At 45.1% G+C, this 25,772-nt stretch overlaps 1 protein-coding gene across 1 annotated transcript in view; it reads right to left on the minus strand.

Annotated features, from left to right (window-relative positions):
* Nucleotides 1-5,600: 5,600 nt before the first annotated feature.
* The window catches only part of UIMC1 (ubiquitin interaction motif containing 1), a 103,430-nt gene continuing 83,258 nt past the window's right edge, over nucleotides 5,601-25,772 (minus strand). Inside the window, exons 11-15 of the mRNA XM_054568532.1 lie at nucleotides 11,559-11,637; nucleotides 9,006-9,177; nucleotides 7,616-7,679; nucleotides 6,583-6,625; nucleotides 5,601-6,068 (exon numbers count right to left, since the gene is read on the minus strand). Of these exons, the coding sequence (XP_054424507.1) occupies nucleotides 5,858-6,068; nucleotides 6,583-6,625; nucleotides 7,616-7,679; nucleotides 9,006-9,177; nucleotides 11,559-11,637 (569 nt within the window). The 3' untranslated portion in view covers nucleotides 5,601-5,857. The remainder of the gene's footprint in view (nucleotides 6,069-6,582; nucleotides 6,626-7,615; nucleotides 7,680-9,005; nucleotides 9,178-11,558; nucleotides 11,638-25,772) is intronic.

Genomic DNA, 25,772 nt, shown 5'->3' on the forward strand with positions numbered 1-25,772 from the left:
GCAGAGCCTCAGGGCTCCACTGTGTTCACTGCTATGGCATGAAATGTGTCCCCCCAAAATTCATGCTGAAAACCTAACGCCCACGGTGATGGTCTTTAGAGCTGGGGCCTCGGAGACGATCAGACCCTGAAGGTGGAGCCCTTGTGAACGGGATTTGTCTCCTCCTGAGAGAGGCTCCCGGAGACCCCTCACTCCTCCAGCCACGCTGGGGACAGAACTGGAAGTCTGAGACCGTAAGAGGGCCCTCGTCGGACCGCGCTGGCACCCTGACCTCCGCTTTCCAGACTCCAGAACTGTGAGAGTCACATTTCTCTTGCTCGTAAGTCACCCAGTCTGTGGCATGTTATTACAGCAGCCAAAAGGGACTGACACCCACCGCGGTAGGAGACGACATACTGCACTGATTTTTGTTTTAGGGAAACTGGAGGGCAGATACTTTAAAACTTCAGGCTACCCCACAGGTAGGATGTGACCTCCACATGACACCAGGCGGGAGACCGGGGGCAGTAGCTCTCGTACCAGTTTCAGCTGCACAGGTCAGGAGAGAGGCCTTGTGAGGCAGGGAACTCGAGGATGGGGGCAGGGAGGACAGGCACCCACAACGTGGCGTGCTGCCTAGCCTGGAGTTGCAGCCTCTCTCAACTTTGCTCGGGCAGGAGAGGAGAAGGTGGGACTGAGTACCAGAGGCCCCGCTGCGATTCATGCCCACGGCCAGTCTGCAGCTCCTGAGCCAGCGTGGGGCGCGCCCCTGGCAAGCAATGCTGGGGCTCCCCGACTGGAAATCTTGTGTCCACCTGCCCTAGGGGAGGTGGTCCCAGCACCCAGGCTGATGTCAGGGCCTTCGGAGGGAGGAAGCGACCTGGACGCAAGGCATGTGAACGGCTGGGAGGCCCGGCTGTGGCAGAGGCACGGCCGTGGCTACCACGACCAGTGAGGGGAAGGACAGTCCTGCCAAGGCTCGCCCACCGCCCCCTGGCGCCTGTCTCCAGCTGTCCAGAAGGAGCTAAGAGATGGGGAGAGGTGGCCAGTGGGTGGGAAGGTGGGCCACAGAGTACCACTGCTGGGCTAGGAGCCAGACCCTCCCTGCTCTGAGCTGCTCCCAAGCTCGCTTCTTGCAGCAGACAGTGTCTGGCACAAGGCCAGCGGGCGCTAACAAGCTCCCCCCAGCTCCCCCCCCCCACCCCCGGCCCTGCTGTGCCCTCTCACTAGGATGTGCCTTGCAGCTCTCCTACATCCGTCGTGCTGCTTTACTCTTAGGCCTTCGTTCATGCCGACTGGTCTCAATGACTCCCCCTTTGCCCTCCCCAGCCTTTCCACCTTTAAATTACACCTCGGTCACCACCGCTGCTTGGAGAGCCTTCCCTGATAAGCTCCTCCTGGCCCTGACCCTGAGTGTGGCCTATGGATCCCGCAGTGCTTTAGATTTTCTCCCATCTTTGCATTGACAGCTGTGGGCTCCCTGCACGTGCTTCTTGCTCATCTTGAGAGCCCCGGGTATGTTAATTTTTAAATTGAAGAGCCCTTCCCCAACTGAGAGGAGATCGGTAACCTCTTCCTGCCTCCCTGGAGCACACAACTTCAGCAGCCTTCCTGCTGGGGCTCCACGCGTTTCCAACTTCCCACTGCAACTGCCATCCACTCAGCACTGCCCACCTTCCCCTCACCCTGGTCTCTCTCTCTGCTGAATCAGCCCAGCGTCTGTGACCCAGGAGCTCCAAGCCAGGGAGCTGCGCTTGTTTGTGATGTCCCGAAAAGACCACCTGGAGGACCAGCAGATGGGGACACGCCATTCGGTACTCAGGGTCAGGGGAGCACACGCACCATCGGTGGCGGAGCTGGCGAGACCCTCCTCCGGCCTTGGTGCTGCTCACAGGGTCAGGGAGAGGACAGTGGTTATGGGCAAAAGCTTTACATTTTTGTGATACACAGGAGCCTCATGAGGGCTGGGACATCAGGTGAAGATGTTTTCCTCGTCCCTTATGACCAGGCAGCCAGCTGTTCGTGAAGGTCGCGGAGGGCCATGACCTGGGGTACCCCCGGGCCACAGCTGCCCTGCTTCACAGGTGCGAAGGAGCACATCCAAGTCTGACATCTCCAGAGTCCCATGACTCGAGGGAGGGGTAGGAGGTGCCCCGGTGTCGGTGTCGTAAAGAGAGCATCAGCTCTGCTGTCAGGCGGACCTGGTTTCAGATCCCATCCTTTACCAACTGTAGGAGCGTAGGCAAATTTCTTCACTTCTCAGAGCCTGTTTGTGCACGTGTAAAACATGGAGCCTAATTTCTCCACAGGTTTGCCTTAGTTTTAGTTCCCCCCAGGATAAGATCAAATTTGAGTGCAAATAGTTAAACTGGGAAAGGACCCAGGCCAGGGCTGGGATGAGGTGACGCATGTGAGGCTCCCTGCTACCAAATGCAAAGAGGCCCTCAGGTTCGTGGACCCAAGAGCGGGCAACTTCCAGCCAGCTGCTGAACTGCAAGCCCTTATCTCCGCCATCAAGGGCCCTTGACAGCAAATAGTTTATACCTCTCCTCCCGAACACACGGAGAACACACAGCTTAAATCTCCCTGGTCTGGGAAATGGAGAACAGAGACCCAATCAGCATCACTTGTGCCAGCTAAACCCAAGGACAGACGGAGAAGGGGACAAATAACAAAAACCCCATTAGAAACCAGACAGACCCAAGATAAAATAGTGTGGCTGACCAAAGAATAACCTCAAATCCTCCCTGAGGAGTCTCACCCGCAGAAAAAAAAGAGAAAAAGCCCTCAGGACAAAGACTCGGTGTGGGTTTGCTCTACAGCACCCTCATGTCCCTTCCTGGGCGTGAACCGTTTTACTTCCTCCTACACTTAACGGACCCCGCGAGACTTGCAGCCTGGGGAGCGACAGGCAGCGGCAGCTCCCCCGGGCGTACCCACAACCCTGTCCCTGTCCCTAGGCCCCCTTTTTCTGACTCCGAGGTGAGCTGCCAGCAGCCCCGCCTTGGCTCACTCCTATAGAGTTTCTAGAGGCCGAAGCAGAGCACCGCCTGGGCGCTCTCCTGTTGCTTCTCCTAAGCCCTTCCCAAAGTCCCTGGACTCGCGTTGTGAAATCCTTCCTGCACAAAGCCAAGCACCCACACACTGCAGGCTGGCCTGCCGCAGACCCGCTCCAGGCCGGTCCCTGTCCGGCAACGCTGAGGGCGAGGGAGCCGCGGTTTATCCTCCGACTCCCGCGTCTCACTGGCTGAGGGCGTCCAGGGCCGTCATCATCTTGCACTCCCAGCCTGCGCCACCCGCGCCTGGAGAAGGGCCATGGCAGTCATGTGCTCTCGCGATAGGACCGATAGGACCGTGAGGGGCTAGGTTATAGAATGGTGAGTGCCCAGGGCAAGTGGGCAAGGCACTGCCTCTGCCGGAGGGCTCCTGTGAGGATGAAAGGAAGCCACCACCACCACGCCTCACACACGGAAGTGCCCTCTCCCCCCGTTTATGGCAACTTAGGCTTGTGAGGTTCAGGGAGCTTCCTCAATCCCCGTGGGTCAGCAACACCAGCAGAACAGCTGCTTCCCACCTTGGAGGCAGCAAAAATCCCACCAGGGCCCCTAGGAGAGCTCTGAACGCCCAGGCCTGGAGCTCCCTGTGCAGAGCTGTGGCTGGTGGAGCCAAGGTGGAGGGCCCGCCCCCTACGAGCTGTTTCTTCCTGCATCTGCACCCCACGCTCTCTCTGGCTTTTCTGCCTCTCACGGTAACTGCTTAGGACATATAAAACTAGCATCACGTTAGTGACAACGGCTGCCACAGCCGCGTTGTCTCCTATGTGGTAGGTGTTATGTCTGTATACACAGTATTTTAACCCTGAGGACGCCCTTTTGAGTATGACTTTCCCCATTTTACAGGCAAGGAAACTAGACCTCAGAGAGGTTGACTTGTATCGGAATCAGGGGCTCAGACTCTGGTTGGTGGGGTACTCTTTCCGCGGATGACGTCTCTTCACCTTCTCGGCAATGCCTCTCCCACAGGACCACTGGTGGGGGAGGGGCGGTAAGACACACACACACAGCCCTTACCGAGGACCGTGGCGGGTGGGGAGGGGCTGTTTCCCCTGGACTCCCCATTAGCTAACAAAAAGCCTATTGTTCTGGTCCTGCTTATCCACACCCTCCACCAATTTGCCACTGACCCATGTCCTAGGTAGACTGCTCAATTTTAAGCTATTCACTTGGTAGAATCAGCCCTTTCCCTTTCTTACCTTCAAACAGAGAAAGAACACACTATCCCCTGTTTACAGAGTTCTACCTCCAATAAAATGCTATTTAATGAGAAAACTAGTGAGAGTTAAGCTGATGGGACATTACTAATAAACTTTCATTAGAAGTAAAACAGGAAAATAATCAATACTCAAGTCAAAATACAGCATTTTCTTTAGGAGTGAAGAGGAGGGGCACTGTGGTGTCTGTCACTACCGTGGACAATAGTGGCTCTATTTGCTCTTCTCAGGCTTTGTTTCCTCATCTGAAAGTCAGGGATCATACCTACCTACCTCACAGGATTGCTGTGAGGATTCAGTAGTAGTTGCGCCAAAAAAAAAAAACTGGTATTACTCGCATGATGTTGGCCTCCACATCAGTGATCATCCAACCCCAAGACTTGGAAGGGACGGACAGGCGCCCTTCATCCTGCCATCTAACTCACCCGGGCAGGAAGCAGTGCCTTCCTTAAAGGCCTGTGCTGTGCCTTCTGTCCTAGGTATCTCTGAACTCCCCGGTCAAACACACACATCCCATTTGGATTTTAAAATAAAGCAAAAGGTAACGTAGGACTTGATCAATCAGAAGTCAGGAGAGTGTAACTGGGTCCCTGTTTATTCCGTCCCAAGCAGCTTTCCTATTCAGCAACTGCCCCCACAATCTTTCATTACATCTTCACATCCATGTGGGCCTGAGCTTGTAGCTTTCCTAACATCCTTGTTTGGTTATCTTCCTCAGGCAATTGCTTCTGTCATTCAACACCCTCTCACGATTGCCCATGCACTGAGGACAGACCATGTCCCTGTTCTGCTCTGGAAGCTCCTGGGCAACATGGTTGAGAACGTGCACTCCTCTACTAACGTACTGAAAAAGAACATGTTTCCTATTACTGCTATGATCTCTGACAGCAAGAGAACCAATCGTGGTTTTAACAGATGAATATGCCTGGCTCCCCCACTGGTTATTCTGGGAAGGAAAAATAATTACATTGGACTAAAAACAAGAGCGTTCACTTACACATTCCTCGGAAGAATGGAAGGCCATATCCCTCAAAGGTCCTATGCTCTAGCTGAGAATTCTCAACTGAACGAGGCAGTGAGATGAAGTGACAGGTCACTGAATAGTAGAGACAGCAGAAGAGGGAGTAGGATTCGATGTGCTGGCACCTTGCAGGAAAAGGTCATGGGAATACTCACACGGCATTTGGAATTATGCACTACACACTCAGTGAATACAGGCAATACATCAAAGACCAGTAAAAAAAGGTCATTCAGAAACGTGTAATTTATGGGTCTGAGAACTAGCTCCACAATTAGAATATCCCCTCCCCAAACCACAGAGGGGAAAAAAGGAAGGTCTCCATCTCACTGAAATAAGATTTCATACAAACAGATAAATATATTTAAATTTTCTTTTAAGTGAATTCAAACAGGCTATTATAAAACAGAGCACTATACACAGATGTCTGCATAGGTCATAAAAAACACAAAACCGGAATGCCGAGCGGGTGCTGGTGGCGGGAGCTGCAGGGCCAAAGCCTGCTCAACGACGAACTGGGCCACTGAGGCCTAATGAACTTGGCCCACCACTACTGCTCATAGTTCTGTCAAACTTCAGACGCTAGAGATTCAGGATTTTCTCCTTCTTCCTCTGCCTGCTTTGGTCCGTGTCCGGCTACCTGGCCGGACAGTAAACTGCTTTTTAAAGTCCACTAAGCAATCTGTGGCTTCTGAGATGGAAACAAAAGATTTGATAGGAGACTCATTTAAGTCGAGTTGTGCCAGGGAGCTCTGCATGGCTCTGCTGCCGCTCGCCGCTTCCACCTCTGGTGAGGGCACCCTAGGGAGGAGGGGGAAATGCAGAATTCAATATACACCGACTGATAAGCACTAAGTATGTGTCATGTATTGTAGCAGGGGCTTTTACATATATTATTAATTCACAAAATCTTTGTAATCATCCAAACAGGTAAAGACTGTCATTCCCCTTTTACAGACGAGGACGCTGGGTAAATCACATGCATGAAGCCGCACAGTTGGACAGTGAGGGCATGAGGATTCAGGACCAAATTGCCAGGCTGCTTGGTCGGGCGGGGACAGAGAAGCAGAGAGGAAGAAGAAGTGGCTTTTGCTCTGCTTGTTTTAACACTGTAAGTGAACCGAACTGCCCTCTGATTGTCAGCCCAGACAGAAGGGTGTCGCGGGGGTATACAGAGAGCGGCCATGCAGTTACACAGTGACTTCTACCTTCAACAGTGTGAAAATCACCCTACACACAGAACCCAGGTCCAGGCCCAGGCCCATCCTTTTCTAGAACCACTGACAGCCACCCGTCGATGCACACCCCCATTCACCTGAAGGCCACGGTTTCTGAAGACTTGGTCTTTATCTCTGCATCTGTAATAGGAGAGAAGAAGTAATAATGTTGTTAGTAGTATTGTAACCATACCACTTCTCACTGATGTGTGCTTCCTGTGTTCTGGGCACTGTTTTTCACCAAACTTATCCAGGTGGCTCAGCTCCAATCCCCACACCAATGGAATGTGAGCGTTTAGCATCCAAAAGGCTCAGCTGCAGAGTACGGAGGTGAACATTTCTGAATGAATGATGTGTGCATAAATCTACTTCAGACCTGGACACCTGAGGAACAAGGAGTTGCCATCTGCAGAGAATCACAGCCCGCTGATCTAGAGGCAGCAGGACATGCGGCTCAGAGACGCCGCCTTTTTATAATCATCAGAAAGGCTTAAGCAAAAGTTCCTCTTCCATCTGCATCTAGTGAATTTTAACAATGACAACTAATAACCACAGTAATAATAGCAACTAACATTTATCGAGGGCCTACTTGTGCCAGGAGATATGCTTGGAACTTTACTAGATATGACCCTTACTATCTGTGAAGTTGGTATTACTCTGTGCAATGCTTGTAACCAGTCTCCTCTGTGCTCCCTACATACTAGGCACGAAGAGACAGAATTACTTCCTACAAGCCCTCAGGCTGGGGGCAGGGGTTGGGGCACTAAGCTCAAGGAAACATATGAATAAAGCACAAAACATCAGGAGGAGGCAGTAATGTCAGCATGTCCGATTTTCCATGCCTGTTCCTAGAGAAGGTACTTGGGGCTTGTGCCATTGCCCCATCATCTGGAAATGTTTTTTCCCAGTTCAACAGGCTTTATAAAACCTAAAATGAAATGCCTGATGAATAAGACAGGCTATCTCCCCAGCTTCTTTAAGGAGAGATGGCCTAGACCGAGTCTCAAAGGCTGGCGGCTCAGGTCAAATGTGCACCCACTGAACTCTGGCCAACAGGGCGCGGGCAGTGGTTCTTTTCATGGGAAGGCCTTCGCGGGAAGCCTGGAAAACTGGTCCCGGAGTCCTCCTCACCTTCGGTCCTGTGCTCGGACTGTTCCAAGAGACTGAGGAGTCGGCCTTCACTGCGTCCTTTTTCCTGTGACAGAGATAAATAGATGAAAGGGAAGGGCCGCCTCGTGTCAGAAAACCTAAGGCACAACTTCTTTAGTCCAGATCACACCGGTCTCCAGGGTAAGGTGCGGAGGTGCCCCTCTAGGGGAGTCTTCTGCTTCCTAACAAGTCAGGGTGTGTAAGTAGAAAAGATAATAACCATGATGCAGAGAATACATCTTTATGCCAATTATTCTTCAAGAACAGTTACCAGAGTGAAGGCAAATTATTCCAAGATCATATTAAACAACAGTAGGCTTTGACCTATGATAGATTTGGAGAGATTTAAAATAAAAAAAATAACAGTTTTGAGGTAACTTCTCGGGGCAGTTGATGCCAAAGGAATAACCTGGCCCTGTGGTACAAGCACACACCCGTAAGCCCCAACTCCAACCCGCTGCCTCAAGAGCCGCCCCATTCACACACAGGCCCCTTCCATAGGTCCTGGCAGGTCACGGCTCCTTCATCTCAGCGTACATTGACTGCTCTAGGCCTGGAAAAGGGAGCTGTTCTTTTATTTGTTATCTCTAAGCCAAGACTTGCTCTTCCTAATCTCTAATCACAGAGCCCAGAAAGCACATCCATCCCCCAGTGACCTGGGGCCAGGCCACGGCCTCCCAAGGCCAGGGACGCAAAGCGCCCGGCAGAGCCGACCTCGCACGCTGGCAGCGGGGCCGCGCCGGAATAACCTCTCTGGAAGGCAGCCTGGCAGTGTGTTTCACGGGATTTTTCAATGTTTATGTCCATTGCCTTAAGAATTCCACTTCGGGAAATCTATTCTAAGGAAATAATGAGTGGTACAAAGACGGATTAATGTTTTAAACAGTCTTGTAATACAAACTAAAAAGAACCTGAACATCCAATAACGAGAATGGTTAATTAAGTGTGTGATAGAGTAATTTTTTAAAATAATTTAAAAGTAAACCAAGAAAGGTGTTTATGCTACAATGCTCAGTGTACACACACACACACACACACACACACACACACACACAGAGGCTGGTGCCAAGTACCTTACAAATGCAGAGAAAAACACTGGAAGAAATTATGATTGATAATTTTCCCTAATTCCTCATGTTTTTTTAATGTCACTTTTTCAGTTATAGTTTACATTCAATACCTTCACTTTTTATAAAAAGTGCTGCATTTTCTACAATGAACATGTATTATATTTTATTAAAAAGAGTAGTTTTAGAAAGCACAAATCTTGTTTTAGGATAAACAAAGGAAAAGGAGGGAGGCAGGAATGGGAGAAAGAGCCGCAGGACAGAGCTTGGGGGGCCAGGGGCCTTCCCTGCAACACTCCACCTACCTTGGGGTTCCTCAGCCACTGCTGCTGCTCCCCCTGCACAGCTGGGCGCGCTCCCACACTCTCTGCAGGCCCGTCTCCTCCGTCTCCCCTTGCAAGCTGGAGACAGGACTCTACGTGACACTGGTACTCTTTGAATGGGACCAGGGATTTACAGAGATAACACTTCTCATTCCTAGCCAATCAGAAGAAAGAGAGATAGAGCAGTTTTAAGACTTGCTTTTGCAGCTGGGCTCCTGGATATATCTCAAATTGTGTTTTTACATCTCAAAGTTATTCTGTGGAGGAGGCATGTCAACCAATGCAGAGTCGCTCAGCAGGGCTGCCGATAAAACCAACCTGCTGACAATCAAAAGGACGGAGTGATTAGTGGGCTTCCCTCGCTGTTTCTCTGTGCCCTGCTGTTGCAGCAGTCGGGTGGCAATAAAATCAGCTCTTCCATCTCAAACAATGCTGATTGCTCTTCAAACATAAAATATTCTGTCAAACTCTTCTGAAATTAAGTGTAATAGTCTTTTCAAAGGGAAGTTGAAATTTAGACAGAAAAGGAAGTACCAAGAGCATTAAATCAAGATAACAGTTTTAACCAGGATAGATGAACTTGTCTGATTAGTGAATCAAGTCTGTCCATATGCCAACTTCCTAAATTCTACAACCTGCAACATCAACTAGGAAGTTACCAAAACCATGTGGTTCTGCCAGAGGCTTCTGCATAATTTCATACATAGTTACTCTTATCTTTTTATAACAGTCGAGTTTGTGGAGAAAGAGTACTGTGTCCTTGAGGTAAGGTTTATTGGATATCGGTGAAAATGGGATCACTGGGGACAAAGGAAGACAGTGAACATTTATTATTTCCTCTGTCGTGAGAACCGGTGGAAGGTGCTTTATATGCAATTTCTCAATTAATTCTCCAGCCCTATTAAGCAGGTGCTTTTCTCTCCAAGGTCCTATAGCTGATAACTGTCAGAGGCCAGGTCTGCCTGACTCTCAAGATCATCTCAGTTTTAAGAAGTTAAAAGAAAACCTTACAAAGTTTGCTATCTTAGACTTCTTTTTCTGGTCGTTACTATTCAGTTACTACAGCAAGGGAGACTGGATTAGCTCTAAGGAAGCATTTCTCCGAAGGTCTTTAAAATAGAAGAAATAAAGTCTCTCAAGTACTTCATCGTCTGAGAGAACGCACTCTTCCTTATGAGGAAAGCTAGACCAGTGTGTCTGTCTCGGTTTATCAATTAATGCAGTAAGCGTTTATTAACCCCCTACTACGTGAGAGGCAGCAGCAATGGGGAAGACGCGTATGTCCGGCAGGCTTTGCCAGTTTTGGCCACGTGATCTCAACCAGTTACTTAAAATTTTTCTTTATTTAAAAAAAAAAAGGAACTACCTTTTTTACTACCTATTGTGAGAGTGATATAGTGAATCAAGCATCTAGCACAGTGGCTGGTACACAGTATTAGGTGCTCAAAAAATAGCTATTACTGTTGCCGCAGTCTCAGACACATTTTATTAGATGTTGGGGAAAAAAGCATGAACAAAGGTTAGTATGTGTCTTCAAACAACTAACAGCCTAGCCAGAGAAACAGAAATGTCAAAAAAAAAAAAAATGACTGCAATACATTTTGATGAATACAGTCCTAGAGGAAGGTCCACATGACACCAGGGTCCCAAAAGGAGCAAGTGATCAACTGTGCTCATCTGGAATAGGGAAGGGACTCTAAAATTTAGGGTCTAAAATATGTGTTTCAAAGATAAATGTTTCTGCCCAGTGACTAACTGCTCTAATGTATTGCTGGTAATGTCTTTACTTTTGGAGGACAGCACTTAAACGTGACTTCCACAAGTTCCCTAGAACGTGCTTCCTTTCCTCAGCCAGGCTGCAACCCACAGCCCAGGGAAGTCATCTGTACTGCCCGACCTTCTGCAGTTCAACTTCTGTACCGTTACAGCAAAAAGTAACTCACTGCTTCCCAAAAGCACCAGATACATATGGGGAAATTCAAACAATTTTTTATATTTCAAAATTAGTTTAATGCAGCCAGAACAGTGGGATTCACTGTATATAATAAACTATTATACATACATACACACATATATACATATACATGTATATACAGATACACATACACATTTTAAGTTATAGGGAATAAAGTTTATTTTGGCAAATAGTGTTAAAACTAAAGTTCCAGACATTAGTAACATAACACATATCTTTAATTTGGTGTGTGACACATTTTCTAGCTTTCTTGTATGCTATTAAATTACCCTAACCTAAACCACTTTAAACACTGGTATGTTAAAATTTAGCTTTACTGCTTTCACTTATGCTCCGATTCCAAAGCTAGAAGCAATGTGGAAGTGGAGTGTGCAACAGGCCTTTTTTAGGGTAATGAAAAGGAACACACAAAGGCCACATACACTGACAAAGTGGGAATAAGAAATTCAGGTAATCAAGGGAAAAGCGACTGGCAGGCCAAACAAACCCAGGAAAGAGAGAGGAACTGGTCTCTTTACTTGGTCCAAATATGCAGACCTGAACACAGCAAACCTACTTACTTCTCACTGTCCAGGAGAGTTGGGGCAGCTGTCCCACTGTCGCTCTTGCTCTGAGCCTTGGTTTTTCTCCAAGTCGACACTTTCAGCAAAGAAAGAAAAAAGAAGAAAAACTGTTAGTTGGCAGCGGACTCTGAATATAAAAGAGAAAATGTATAGAAAGAAGCGAAGTGTAAAATCTCATGGCACGGGGAGATGTGCGCTGCCCAGGAAACGTGCCTTTCTAACACAGAGGGTGACGCCTGTCCGCCGCACAGCGCGCCTGTATCTGCTAATGAGACCTATGTACCCTGCATTTGTCCTGAGATCTAAACCTAGTCCACGCCAAGGAAGGTCTACATGTGCTGCCCCAACCTGCAGCAGCCAAGGGAGATTTTGTACTTTCCCAACCAAAATTCTGACTGGCTTAAACTGAGCTTAAACGCAATTAAGGCCCATCCCCTACCTTCCCAAATCACCTTCAAATAAACTGTTATCAAGACAGGTCTCCTAATTCTACACTTAAGTGACTACGTTGTTGGGTATTCCCCCCTGCCCCTCCCTCAAACATAGGACTTTATATTTGTCCCTATTCTTTTCAGGTGAGCATTCCAGACTGCTGAGTTCATTTGTGGTCTTGATTCTGTCATCTGATGTCATTAGCTCTCTTTTCCAGCTTTGTATCATCTGCAAATATGACAAGCATGCTTTCTACATCTTCATCCAACTCACTGGCGGAAAATGGTTTTAAAGGATAGGGCCAAGGACAGAAACTCTGTGGCATGTTACCAGAGAAGCCTGTCTTCTCCCCCTGGTCCAAGTTTCCTTTAAATACTTTACCAAGCAAATACTTACAGTGAATCTTCAATGTGCAAGTAATTTGGGGAGATACAGGAAATTATGAGGAGGGGTTCCTCATAATTTAGCTCCACAGGAGCTTACAGTGTATTAAGGGAGGCAGCACATACACTCAAATACTTCTAATACCAAGTGTAAAGAGATATGCATAATAGAACAAGATCATACACACAAGCAACTATTAATAGTGTTGTCTCTGCGGAGAATGGCAGGGACACTTGATGACTGGAATAGTAACGAGGTATGCCTTTCACTACATACTTTCTGTACTATTGAATTAAAAATTAAAAGGGAGAAAAGGAGATCAGATTACAGAGAGCAGGCAATCTATTTCTAAGGTTCCTTCCAACCCAGAGATTTTCTAAGTAAAAATAAAGTACTGCAGGAGAAAAAACGTCCTGGACATAGTTGTACAACCACCACCAAATCCTCCTCTACTCTATCAGCCAGCCCACATTTCTCCATCTTATGTACAAGGACTTCATGAGAGATGTTATCAAGTGCCTTGCTGAAATCAATTCTTAAAAGGTTGGCACCTCACAGATTACAGAAGCCTTTAAGAGTTGTTTTTTCTCCCTCTCTTTCCATTTGTCCCCAATCTTGACTACCAAGTATTTTTCCAAAAGAAATACTTGGAAACCACTCCATAGACAGGGCTGGAAAAAAATTAATTGCTTTTAGCACTTTATATATACCTCTATTGCACTTAGCACATTTCTGTTATTTGTTTGTATGCCAGTCTCCTTTCTATACCATGCACCTTTCTGAATTTAGAGATTCTGAGTTTTGTTTTGATCTCTTCAGCATCCCCAGCAGAATATAGCACATATTAAACGCTAATAAATATTTGCCAAATTAAATCATAGCAACAGACTCAAGGGGAAAAAGAGCTCTTGTTTTATGAGCTCTTCTCTGTATCAGGGACTTTATAAACATAATCTCTACTCAAAATAAATATCTACAAGGCATGTATCATTATCTGTATTTTATAGATGATAAACTATCAAATAACCTGATCAAGATCACAAAACTGAAACAACAACAACAAAACCCCGTGGGATGCAATTCAAGTCTGACTTTAAAGAAGCATATGTTCTTCTACAAGAGAAGGCCACCTCTCCTGGGAACAGGAGGGTAAAGGATGGGGAGAGAGGACGTAAGCGGTGAGTGAGCAGGCAGGGGGGAAAGAGTCGGAGTGGAGGGACCTGGCGGGGGCTGGGAGCTGGACGCTGATTCTGTTATTTAACGTTATGACCAGGGTGAATCGGACTGGGCCTTGCAGCTCAATTTTTCTTTTGAAACCCACTACCCTTACAAAGGAACAGAAAAGTGTAAGTTCCCATTAAAGGAACCTCCAACTCCAGTTTGTGAGGGCTGAGACAGCCACTTCAACTAGCTGCACACAGAGAATTCAGTATGAAACTGAAATCCAAAACCCTTATTGCTGGCAAGAGCCAAAAATTCAAAAGGCAGCAATGGAGTCTGAGGACAACTTCCAGGAAAACGACTACCTGGGCAAGGTAAGCAAAATGGAGGAGAGGAAAGATGTCACTAATCACTGAGAGAGCCACCTACAAACTCAGCTCTTTTTACACCACTGGATGGAAACACCCTGAGGAGCTGCACTAGGGACTCGCCCTGGCACCGTTACAAAGACGCAGCAATGCCTAGCAGAAGAAAGCACGCCAGCTTTAGAGCTGGACAAAATGGTGTCCAAACGAGGACTCTACTAACTGTCTGCCACAGGCAAACAATCTAACCTGAGCACTACCGCATTTTGCCATGTATAATGCGCACTTTTTTGCCCAAATTTTTGAGGGGAAATTAAGGGTGTGCCTTATACATGGGTAGTACCTGAAATACCTTGCATCTGTTCTTGTACTTTGTAATTATTGTTACATAAAATTTCTAGTACCAAAGTATGTTAAAAAATAAATGCTAAAATTCCTTTATAATACAAAAAACAAGTATCTAAATATAAATAAATCAAGAAATAATTAAAACGAAAGCTTTTTTTTCCTAAAAGTTTGGGCTAAAAACGTGAGTGTAAGAGTGTCCAGCTCACAGAAAGCACTCAGCAAACATAAATCATTAATTATAACTGTCATTATCATTCTTCCATATTTATTTCTTAGTCTTATCCAAAGATTTAAACCATCCTTAAGAATAAGCACTTACCAGCCTGCCTATAATTTGGGTTAGGTATCAGTCTTATGTGGTTCCCATACTAACCTTTACAAACTGAGGGAACAGCAAATAACCAAAACATTACAGAACAATTATCAATAAATACTATGTAAACATCAGCACATTTGTTTCTAAAAATCTAAAGACAAGCAATCAAAAATAAAAACATATGGCCTGTAACTATAACAGTAAAAACAATGGCTCCTTGAGGGGAGTAGAAATTATATATACAAAAAAGAGATTTGGCAGAATGACAGAGGTTAGTCTCCTCAATTTATCTCCCTCAACTTCAAAACCACCTCAGCAGAAAATAACGGGAGGCCACAGACCTGCGTGTATTCCGTTAAAAGCGCCTCTCCTCCAGCCAGGCCCTTCCTCAGTGGGAAGTAAGAGAAGGAAGGTTAGGTGCACTTCACCTGCATATCGCCTGCCACAATGCTGCTGGCTTCCCCTAACAAACTAGCCCCCAAAAAGGTTATCATTAGAATTAATTATCTACCATTCTGAGTGATGTGGCTTTTATAATTTAAATTTTAATTAAAATTAAATATAATTTAAAATTCATCTCCTCAGTCCCATGAACCACATTTCACATGCTCACTAGCCACACATGACTACTGGCCCCCAGTATGAGAACATCTATATGGGACCCCCAGATATAGAACCTCTCTGTCACTGCAGACAGTTCCACTGGCTAGCACTGCTCCTTTAAGAGACAGCCAGGACTCACACACTAGTATCAGGCCTGAAGCCTGTTCACCTTGGACATCCCGAGAGACTCAAGGCTCCCTGGCCCCTCTCATCACCTAGCTTCTCCGCCCTACGCGCCTCGGATCCGCCATCCGGGCGGACTTTTCTGACCTGACTCAGTTGCCTGGGCGCTCCTGCTCTTGAAAGGACCCTGCCTTCTGGAATCCGTGTCAGCGATCGATCGACAAAACCCCTGACGTCCTCAGCCTCCTCTCAGAGGTCTCATCTTCCGGCCCTCGCCGAGAGAAGGCTGTCCTCTGAGGAGGACGTGCTTCTCCTTGCACCTTCTCAAGTGCTGGCTTGTTCCTGCTCCTTTGCACCACGGCACTACTGGCCTGCAGCTGGGGCGGGCCTCCTCTTCCTCCTCGCCGTGGCTCCCAGGCTACCGGGAAAACCCCGCCTGAAGCGCACACCGTGGTTCCCCTGCTACCCCAGCCTGAAGTCCCCGTCCTCTAGCCTCCTGGGCGCCTGCCCCTTCCCCGGCCCCCACGCTTCCCGGCCCTCCACTGCAAGTGTCAGCATACCACTTACCGTCTTTCTCTTCCCCACGGCAGCCATCCTTCTTGGCGATTTCAGTATCTATAAACTGTATCAGACTGAAGCGTACGAAGCTGCAGTTTTTATGGGTTTCAACCTCAGGTATGATCCGTCCCCTACGCTTGCCCCTCAGTTGCTTGCCCTCCTGGCTGTCTAGTCCTATGGATCGTACCGTCCCAGCCTTTCTCAAGGCGGGTGCGGAGAGGGAAGCGGTCCTAATGGCCTCGGGCATCCGCTGTCTGCGGCGAGTTAACCTCTGTCCGCGGCACTTAGGATGCTTGGTACCTGGTTTGTACCCTCCCTGGGAGAAGCAGGAGAACAACCTGCTCATCTGCTCTGTTTCATGGTTCCAGTGAGAAACCCTGGCTGGGCCTGGCAGTAACAACGGTGCCCCTTGCAGGAAGATCTCAGTTTCAGAGGTCCCATTCTCCGAGCCTCACCACCTGCCCTTTCAACTCACGCCCTCCGGAACCCCAGCTCCAATAATCTTCCAGCCCCCCCCGGGACAGCTAAGTGCAGGCTGTCACCGCTTCAGTGTCCGTCACCCTGTCAGGTCCTCAGTTTCCTTCTTACCTAACTCAGACCTCACGGTTATCGCGTTAACAACTCCCTTGGACAGTCCCTCAACTGACTTCTGATTTCCCCCTGTACTCCCCAGCAACACCCAGTGTTGGTTACGTCTAGCCCTCCGCCTATCACCTGTTCCCCCCTCAGCAGCACAACGGTGCCGACCGGGCTCACATTACATTTGAGACGCAAACCTCAAGCAGCCGTCGGTGCCGCCCAGTGTTTGCTGACGCTTTCCTAGTCGGTTTATTCCTGTCTCTCCCAGAGGCTGCTTCACATCTTCTCCGCTACCCTCATTTCTCCAATACACATTCTGACTCTCCTGTCATCGTTCTTTTTTGTTTCAATATAACAACTTCATTAAGCTACAATTCACATATATTCAGTGGTTTAAAATATATCCAGAGTTGTACGACCTTTACCACATCAATTTTAGAACATTTTCATTAGTTGAAAAAGAAAACTGTTCTTATCAGTAGTCATTCTGCATTTTTTTTCCCCCAAAACTCTCAGCCTAGGCAACCACTAATCTGCCTTCTGCATCTATGCATTTGCCTGTTCTGGGCATGTCCTATAAATGGAGTCATGCATATGTGGACTTTTGTAACTAACTGCCCTTCCTTCACTTAACCTATGTTTTCCAGGCTCACCCGTGTTACACCACATGTCAGTTCTTCATTCCTTTTTTCCCCACTGTGCTTGCAACACGTCACATTCCCACCAACAATGTGCTGGGGTTCCAATTTCTACACCCTTTTGCTAACATTTGTTATTTTCATGTGTGAGTGTTTGTTAATAGCCATCTTAGTGGGTATGAGGTATTATGTCACCACTGTGCTTTTGACTAATGACTAATAATGTTGATCATCTTTTCAAGTGCTTGTTTGGCCATCTGTAAATATTCTCTGGAGAAAAATCTATATAATTCCTTTGGTTTATTTAGGTTATGTTTTGTTGTTGAATGGTAAGAGTTCTTTATATATTCTGGAATCTAGACCTGTACAGACATAAGAGTTTACAAGTGTTTTCTGCCATTCAGTAGGTTTTCTTTCACTCTCTTCATAGCGTCCTGAGGTGCACAACAGTTCTAAAATTTGATGGAGTCCAATTTATTTTTTTTCTTGTTGCAGGTACTTTTGGTGTCTAACAATCTAAGAATCCATTGCCAAATCTAAGGTCATGGAGGTTGACCCCTAACAGAGTTTCATAGCTCTAGCACTTATATTTAGGCCGTTGATGCATTTTTTTAATATATGGTGTGAGGTAGGGGTACCACTTCTGTTGCATGTGGATATTCAGTTGTCCCAGCCACATTTGTTGAAAAGACTATTTTTCACCAACTGAACTGTCACTCCCTTGTCAAAAACTGATCGTGCATAAATGCATGGTTTTACTTTGGACCCTTAGTTCTGTTTCATTGATTTTTATATCTAGCCTTATGTCAGTACCACACTGTCTTGATTAGTAAGTTGTAAAATCAGGAAGTGTGGACTGGTTTTTGGCTATTCTGGATCCCTTTATCTCCTAATCCCAAATAGTCACCATTAACCCAGCTGCTTGGGGCAAAACCTTGGCATAACCCTTGAGTTTTCTCTTTCTTACTCCAACAAATCTTGTAAATTTGACCTTCAAAATACATCCCAAGTTTGACAATATCTTAACCTCACAGCTATTACTGTGATCCAAGTAAGCATTAGACCTTGCCTGACATACTGCAACAGCCTCCTGCTTAGTCTGTTCACTTCTACTTTTTGTCTTCTGTCCCTCGACAGACTATTTTTCTACATAGTAGCCAGAGTCAGACTATATTACTCCCTTGCTGTTAACTCTTCTACGGCTTTTCATCATATTGGAATGAAGTGCAAAAACCCCACATGAACTGACCACTGCTTATCTCTTTCCTCTTTTTCTCTGTTGTTTATCTCACTTTATTCCTTGTGGCTTCCCTGCCACACTAAGAAACAGGTCAAACACACTCTTGCATTAGGGCCTTTATACATATTCCCTTCATCTGAAATGGCTCTATTCAAATATCAACTCAAGACGTTTTCCTTAGCCCTGGCTGGTGTGGCTCAGTGGACTGAATGTCGGCCTGTGAACCAACGGGTCACTGGTTCAATTTCCAGTCAAGGCACCTGCCTGGGTTACAGGCCGGGTCCCCAGTGCGGGGCACGCAAGAGGCAACTGCACATTGATGCTTCTCTTCCTCTCTTCCCCACTCTTTAAAAATAAATAAATAAAACTCTTTAAAAAAAAAAAAGTCTTCCTTAATCTTTTTATTTAAGAGCCCCCCATCCCAATCTTCCCTGCTCCGGTCATTCTCTATCTCTTGTTCTTGCCGTATTTTTATTATTTTTTGAAATCTGTTTCCCCCATGATAATGTAAGCTTCGTGAGAACACAGACTTCTCTTCTGTATCCTCAGCTTGTATAACCCAGTAGCTGGGTTATAGTAGGTGCTAACTAAATATTGGGCTGTCAGTTAAAGGAGCATAAGTAATATATTATAAACAGCACAGCTGTCTTGCGCTTAGAGAGTCATTCAGGAAGACTCTCTAAGCTGAGCATCCGACAATGGGCTTAGAAACCTGAGCCAAAGCTGCCTTCTCTCGTCCTGATCCTCCGTCACAAAGTTTGATTGATTTTCTCACCAAAAGAATCTCCAATCTGTCCATTCCCACTGACACTGCTTCATTGCGTGTCTCCCTGTTTCTAGTCTCAATCCCTCCAATCCTGCTTTCATACCGCTCAAAGAACAACTCTGGCCCAACATCAGCAGTGGCAGGACCCCAGAAGCCTTCCCTGACCCAAGAAGGCCCCAATCTCTCCACTGGAACAGGACCCCATCTGCACATCTATCACGGCACTTCTCATACAGCATTCTAATTACTGCTTTACCTACTGATCTCTCCCAGCAGACTCTCTCTTCATCACTTCAGAATTCCACATTTCTGGCATAAAATGGACACTCAATATAAATGTATATTTAATGAATCAATTTGGCAAGGTATTTCTTATTCACAAGTTTGATGAAGTATTTTCTGGCTTTAAGAACAACAGAAAATTTTTATAACTTAGATGAAAATGTCTCTAGAGCCTGATCTGAAATAATTCTTGAAATGGGAAGGCCCTATCTGCCTCATTCCACTCAATAAATAAATTGTTACTGTTCTCTCAGGCACTAGACTTGATAATCTTATTCTATTAGGGATAGCTTCTAATTCAAAAATCCTAATGATTATGTTGATGGTTCCTAAGAATAAACAACCCTAAAAAAGGCAGGCATCCCTAGGCCCATTTTACAGATGAGCAAGTAAGGGCCAATCCTGTAAATACCTGGTCTAGGCTATGATTCCAAGTCTGTTGGACTCCAAACCAATACAATACCAAACTGCTTTCTTTGCTGCTTAGAAGCCAAGAGGACCCCATCCCTACTCAAGTTGTAGTTATTTCAAGTTTAGAGATAAGCTTTATTTCTCAAGAGGTGCACCTGAATGTTGAGCTCTTGAACCTAACCTCCAGCGCTGTTGTAGTTAGTCCCTGTGTCTGAAGTGTTAGCGTGACTTGTTCAACACCATTCCATACAAAGATGAAAGTACTCATATAAAAATATTGTCAGCAGTGCCTCCTACTTTGAGGCCAAAGGGAAGAATCAATACTGAGAAAATCCTTACACCATACAATTCATATTTAGGATATAAACATAAAGGGTCTAGAACCATTATATTTTTATGAGCAAAATTTCTGTCTATGAGTTATTGAATAATTTAGAGGTCTTAGAAAAATAGCCACTTGTCTAGTTCCTACTAGTACTTGTGTATAATATTTATAGCTCAATCTTTTTCTTTAACAGGTAGAATTTTTATTTAAGAAATTCGACAATATTTATCAAGAATTTTAAAATAACTTGTATCTTCTGACCCAAGAATTATACTTTGGGAATCTATTCAGAAAATCACCTGGATTTAGATAAGATCATAAGACAAAGGTATTTTATCAAAGCATTATTTATAACAATAATAAATTTAAACCACCCAATGTTCAAATACAGAATTAAAATACTATGCAGGAATTCAAAATAAAGACTGAAAGAAAATACTTGTATACCAAAATATCAATTGTAATTCAGGGGGAAAGGGGTTGGGTTTGGGGAGATTATTTTGGGATGATTATTTTTCTCTGTTGCTAATTTTTTTTCAACAAGCATATACCACTTTAATCACTTGAAAAGTTGTTTAAAAATTGAGGGACACCCTAAGCGAAAAGACAGGTCAAGGCAATGATCAACAGTGACTATTAGTTGAAAGCTGGGCTTTCTAAGGGATAGATTAGCCTGATCCCACTGATCAATCATAACATCATAAAAGAAAGGTAACAAGATAGTATGTAACCTCCCATACTATCTGATGCAATATAAAATATATAATACCTAAAAAGTACTCTTATCAAAAAATTAAATGAATGAATCTGATTAAGCCTCAAATCTAATGAGAAGTTTCCAGAAATTATAGTCTACAACAGAAGAACATTTTAAAGACAGAAAAGGGATACAATCAGCAAAATCCAGGGGAGAAATTCTAAAAGACAAAAAGCCAATCTCCTTAACAAATAAACCATAAAGGAAAAAAAAAAAAAAGAGAGAGAGAGAGAGAGGAAGATTACATAGATTAAAAGAGACTTAAGAGAGACATCAGCCAATGTAATGCATAAACCTTGTCTGGACCCTAATTTGAACAAACCATTAAAAAAATTAAGAGATAACTGGGGAAAAGGAGATGCTGCCTGGTGTAATAATGGCACCGTGGCTTTATTTTTATTCAAGTAGGCCTTATCTTTTAAAGACACACAATAAAATATTTATAGATGAAATGATAGGCCTGAAAATTGCTTCAAAAAAACAATCTAGTCTATGTGTGTGTGTGGGGGGGGGGGGGGGGGGATGAGAATCAAGTTATATGTGAAAAAACAATGCCAATATGCTGATAATCACTAAAGCTGCAAAATGGGTTCACAGGGATTCATTATACTATTAAACAATAAAAATTTAAAAACTGGCTCAAAATAAAACCTGCTGTTTAAAGCTAACTATGTAAAAACAAAAAAAGTAAGGAAAGAATACACATCAAACTGTTAACATGGTTCCTTGGATTGAGGTGGATCATGGATGAATTTTTTCTGAGTAAGTAATTTCCCTGAAATCTTCTGTAATAAAAATGTACTACTTTAAAAAAAAATTGTTAGAAGGCAAAACAATCTAATGATTAAGAGTGGAGACCTTGGATAATGGCTAATTCCAGGGCTGAAGCAGGGAAAGTCAAGGTAGCCCCACAACTTTTTGTAATTAAAAGTAAGGAGGTGCTCAAAGAACAGGTGGATATATGCCAAAAGGTGTCAGAAGACAAATTAAAGGGCCTTTCAAATTGAGAACGCTTTGACCATCAAAATGACTACTGGAAGGTATGAATCATAACACAATAAATTTTAAAAATGAATCCAGACATCCGTACCCCATTTTAAAAAATATTGAGAGGAGGGGAGAGATACAATTTTTCTCTATAGAAGAATCTCAACTAATGAATGTAGAAGAATGACAGGAATAAAAGCAATCACCATTTACTACTACAGCAATAATTTAAACAAGAATCACACAAATGGACGCTAAAACCACGGCGAATGCCTGTTTGAGAACAGGATATTCATACAGCCTCAAAGTATCACCCCACAGATGACTTTACTGGTCACAAAGGGAAAAAGGTACCTTTATGGAAGAAAATCTGATAGATATCACCCGAGAATTTTAACAGCCCCAAGAGCACAAACTATTGTCATTTGTTCCTTGATGTGTAATGGACTGAATGTTTGTGTTCTCCCAAATCCCCATGCTGAAACCCTAACCCCTACTGTGATGGTGTTAGAATGTGGGGCCTTGGGGGGATGAGGTGAGTAGGGCCTGAGGGTGGAGCTCTCCTGAAATGGGATTAGTGCCATACAAGGGGCTGAAGCGACCAGAATTCTCTCCTTCCACCACCTGAGGACACAGCAAGAAATCAGAAATCTACAACCCAGGAGAGGGCCCTCAACAAAACCCAATCCCTGACCTCACACTTCCAGCCTCCAGAACAGTGACAAATCCATTCCTGTTGTTTACAAGCCACCCAGTCGATGGTACTTTCTTAGAAGAGCTCGAACTGACTGAGACATGGTGCATTTAGAAGAAAGCAACCTTCTCTTTGTTATGTTCTCACCAAAAATGTTTAACCCAAATTTAATCATAAGAAAACATCAGACAAATCCAAACTAAGGAATATTCGGGATGGAAAAACCAGAGAGGAGAAGCTCTACACCTGTGGATAAAAATCTGCTCATGTCCCCTGCTGTCTCCAGAAACACTCGCGCACCAGATAGACTCTTGTTAAGGATAAAATAATCAAACTGAGTTTAAACTGCAATTTGATTCCAACCCACTTACTGTCTTATGAAAAACAAATAAAAATAATAATTTTCTGAGGAATAAAACAGACTCTAGAATATCCACAATATAACATTCACGATTGTCCAGGATACCATCCAAAAGTACTTAACAAACAGAGAGGGAGGAAAGTTTTCAGTTGATAGAGGAACAACAATTTAAATGACTGAAGAGTTCTTGTCAGAAAGTAAGAAGGCCAGAAGACACTAGAACAAAATCTTTAAAGTGCTGAAAGAAAAAACAAAGACCCCATCACCCAAAATTCTATATTCAGTAAAAATATCCTTCAAGAATGATAGTCAGAGCGAGACCCTTCCGGACGAGAAGGCTAAGGAAGCCTATCGCCAGCAGACTCCCACACAAAAATGCCACAGGGAGTTCTTCAGGCTGAAGGGAATGACACACGATAAACTCAGACCATGAGGACAACTGCAGTGTCAGAAATAATAAATCTCTAGCAAATATGAAAGACTATTTTTCTCTTAATTTCTTTAAAATACAAAGTACTGTTTAAAGCAAAACTATAACATTGTTTTGTGGAGTTTATAATATATGTAGATGTACATATGACATATGACAACCACAGTATGAAAGAATCCTTTCTTTCATACTTTCATACTTTCATTTACAGTAGTAAATGGACCTGTGCAGTCACAAGATTTCTAGTTTTCATAAAATAGTATTAATTCTAAGTAGACTGTGAAAAGCCTACCTTCCCTAGAGCCGTCACTAAAAATGCCAAAAAGAACAGGAAAAGAAAAAGAAAAAGGAAAACAAGTTCTATAACATAATCAAATAATTGAAAGAAGACCCAAAAAAAGTAAAAAAAAATAAAATGGACAAACAAAAAACAATAAAATGGTAGACCTAAATCCAACCACATCAATAATTAAGTCAAGCATTAATTAATTAAATTTCCAATTAAAAATTAGAGATTGTCAGAATGGGTAAAAAGCATGACCCTTCAATGGTATGCTGTCTGCAAAAGGCACACGTTAAAAATAAGAACACAGATATGTGAAAATTAAATGAACTGAAAAAGATATCCAGGCACACAGAGGCATAAAAAAGCTGCAATTACTAGAATCATGTCAAGTTCTAGCAGGTGAAATACACGTCAAGAAAAAGTATATTGCTAGAGATAAAGTTGGAAATGAAACAACATACTTACAAGCTGGCTTTAACATATATATGGAAATGCAAAGACTAGGAGAATATCCATAGTATCTTAAAAATGAACAAAGGTGCTTCCAGTCAAGACAGCGAGGTAGGTATATGCTGTGCTGGCCCCCTCCCATGGTCACATCGAAATTACAACTAAATTATAAAACAGTCACCCCTGAGAACCACCTGAAGACTAGATGAACAGAACTCCTAAAACTAAGGATGTAAAAAAGAAGCCACGTTGAGACTGGTAGGAGGAGCGGAGATGGGCCGGTCCCACACCCATGTGTGGCGGGTAAGAATACAGAGGGAGCCCTGCCTCGTATGGCTCATGGGTTCGATGCTGGCCTGTGAACTGAAAGGTCACCAGTTCCTTTGCTGTCAGGGCACATGCCTGGGCTGTGAGCCTGGTCTCCAGATGGGCACATACGAGGGACAACTGATTGATGTTTCTCTTGCTCATCGATGTTTCTCTCCCTCTCCCCCCGCTCCCTTTTCATCTCTCTAAAAATAAAAATAAATAAAAAAATCTTTAAAAAATTAGAAGAATGCAGAGGGGTATCTCCACTGCAGATGTCCCCACTGTGCAGTATGGGGATCAGCCCCACAACCAGATCCCCAGCCCAAAGTACCAGTGCCAGGAAGAGTCCCAGCAACACATGGCTGTGAAAATCAGTGGGACTGCATGCAGGTGAGAAGGAGGGCTACTGGGTACCCAGGCTTCCGCCTAAAGGCCTGTGCAGAGACGCACTCACTCACAACCACTTGCCTAAGCGCCAACAAAGGGACAGCAACTCAAAAAGTGCTAGGTACATAAGGGGAGGGACTGAACTTCTGGCAGAGGGCAAGGACTGAAGGGACAGCTCTCTTCTGGACAGAAGTGCCGCCAGATGCCACTGGTCCTTTGTTGAGCCCCACCCACCCACCTATCCTGCAGACAAAGGCAGGCGCCAAACCTGAGTCCCAGTTAACTTGGTTGACACTGCTCACCTCACCCTACTGATTCCTGAGATAGTCCTCCACCCAACTAGTGCACCAGCTGCAACCTCTTTCAGTGGCTGTTTCTTAATTAGCTGGCCTCATCCCATGCTGCACACTTTCCTATAATCTTTCAAAGGTCTACAAACTCCAAATAAGCAATGGCCTCAGTGTGCCCTGTACCTCTTGAGAAGTGACCCCAAGACAGACACTAGTGGCAGCTGGCCTAACTTTGCAGCATAGCCTCCCCCTTGTGCCTCCAAGACCAGAACAGGGAGCTACCAACCACAGATCACTTTGTAGTTCCTACTAGGTGGTCCCAGGACAGACACAGGCAACAGCTGAACTGTGCCTGCCCCAGAGCCCCTCTTAAGAGGCCCCAGAACCAACACACCAGCTCAGACCACATCAGAGTATCACCTAATTAGCTCCACAAATGAAACACTCAAAGGATGCACTCTGCAGGCACTAGAGCCATGATAAAGTGAATCCCACTCCATCGGGCAGCCCCTGCAGAAGAGCACCCGCTGCAGTCATGGCCGGTCACCACGGCCGGTCACCACAGCCAGTCATCCTGAGGGCCAACCACACCCACTGACAGGCCAACACCACTCAAGGCTCAGCCACAACAGGAGGGGCACCCAGGCCCCACAACGGACACCCCTGGAGCACTTGGCTCAGGTGACCAGAGGCTCTCTACCACTGGGCTTCACAGGGCACCTACCACAT

This window comes from Pteronotus mesoamericanus, unplaced genomic scaffold (genome assembly GCF_021234165.1).
Source record: "Pteronotus mesoamericanus isolate MK-2021 breed Mesoamerican mustached bat unplaced genomic scaffold, CSHL_Meso_final contig_2, whole genome shotgun sequence".
Classification (NCBI taxonomy): domain Eukaryota; kingdom Metazoa; phylum Chordata; class Mammalia; order Chiroptera; family Mormoopidae; genus Pteronotus; species Pteronotus mesoamericanus.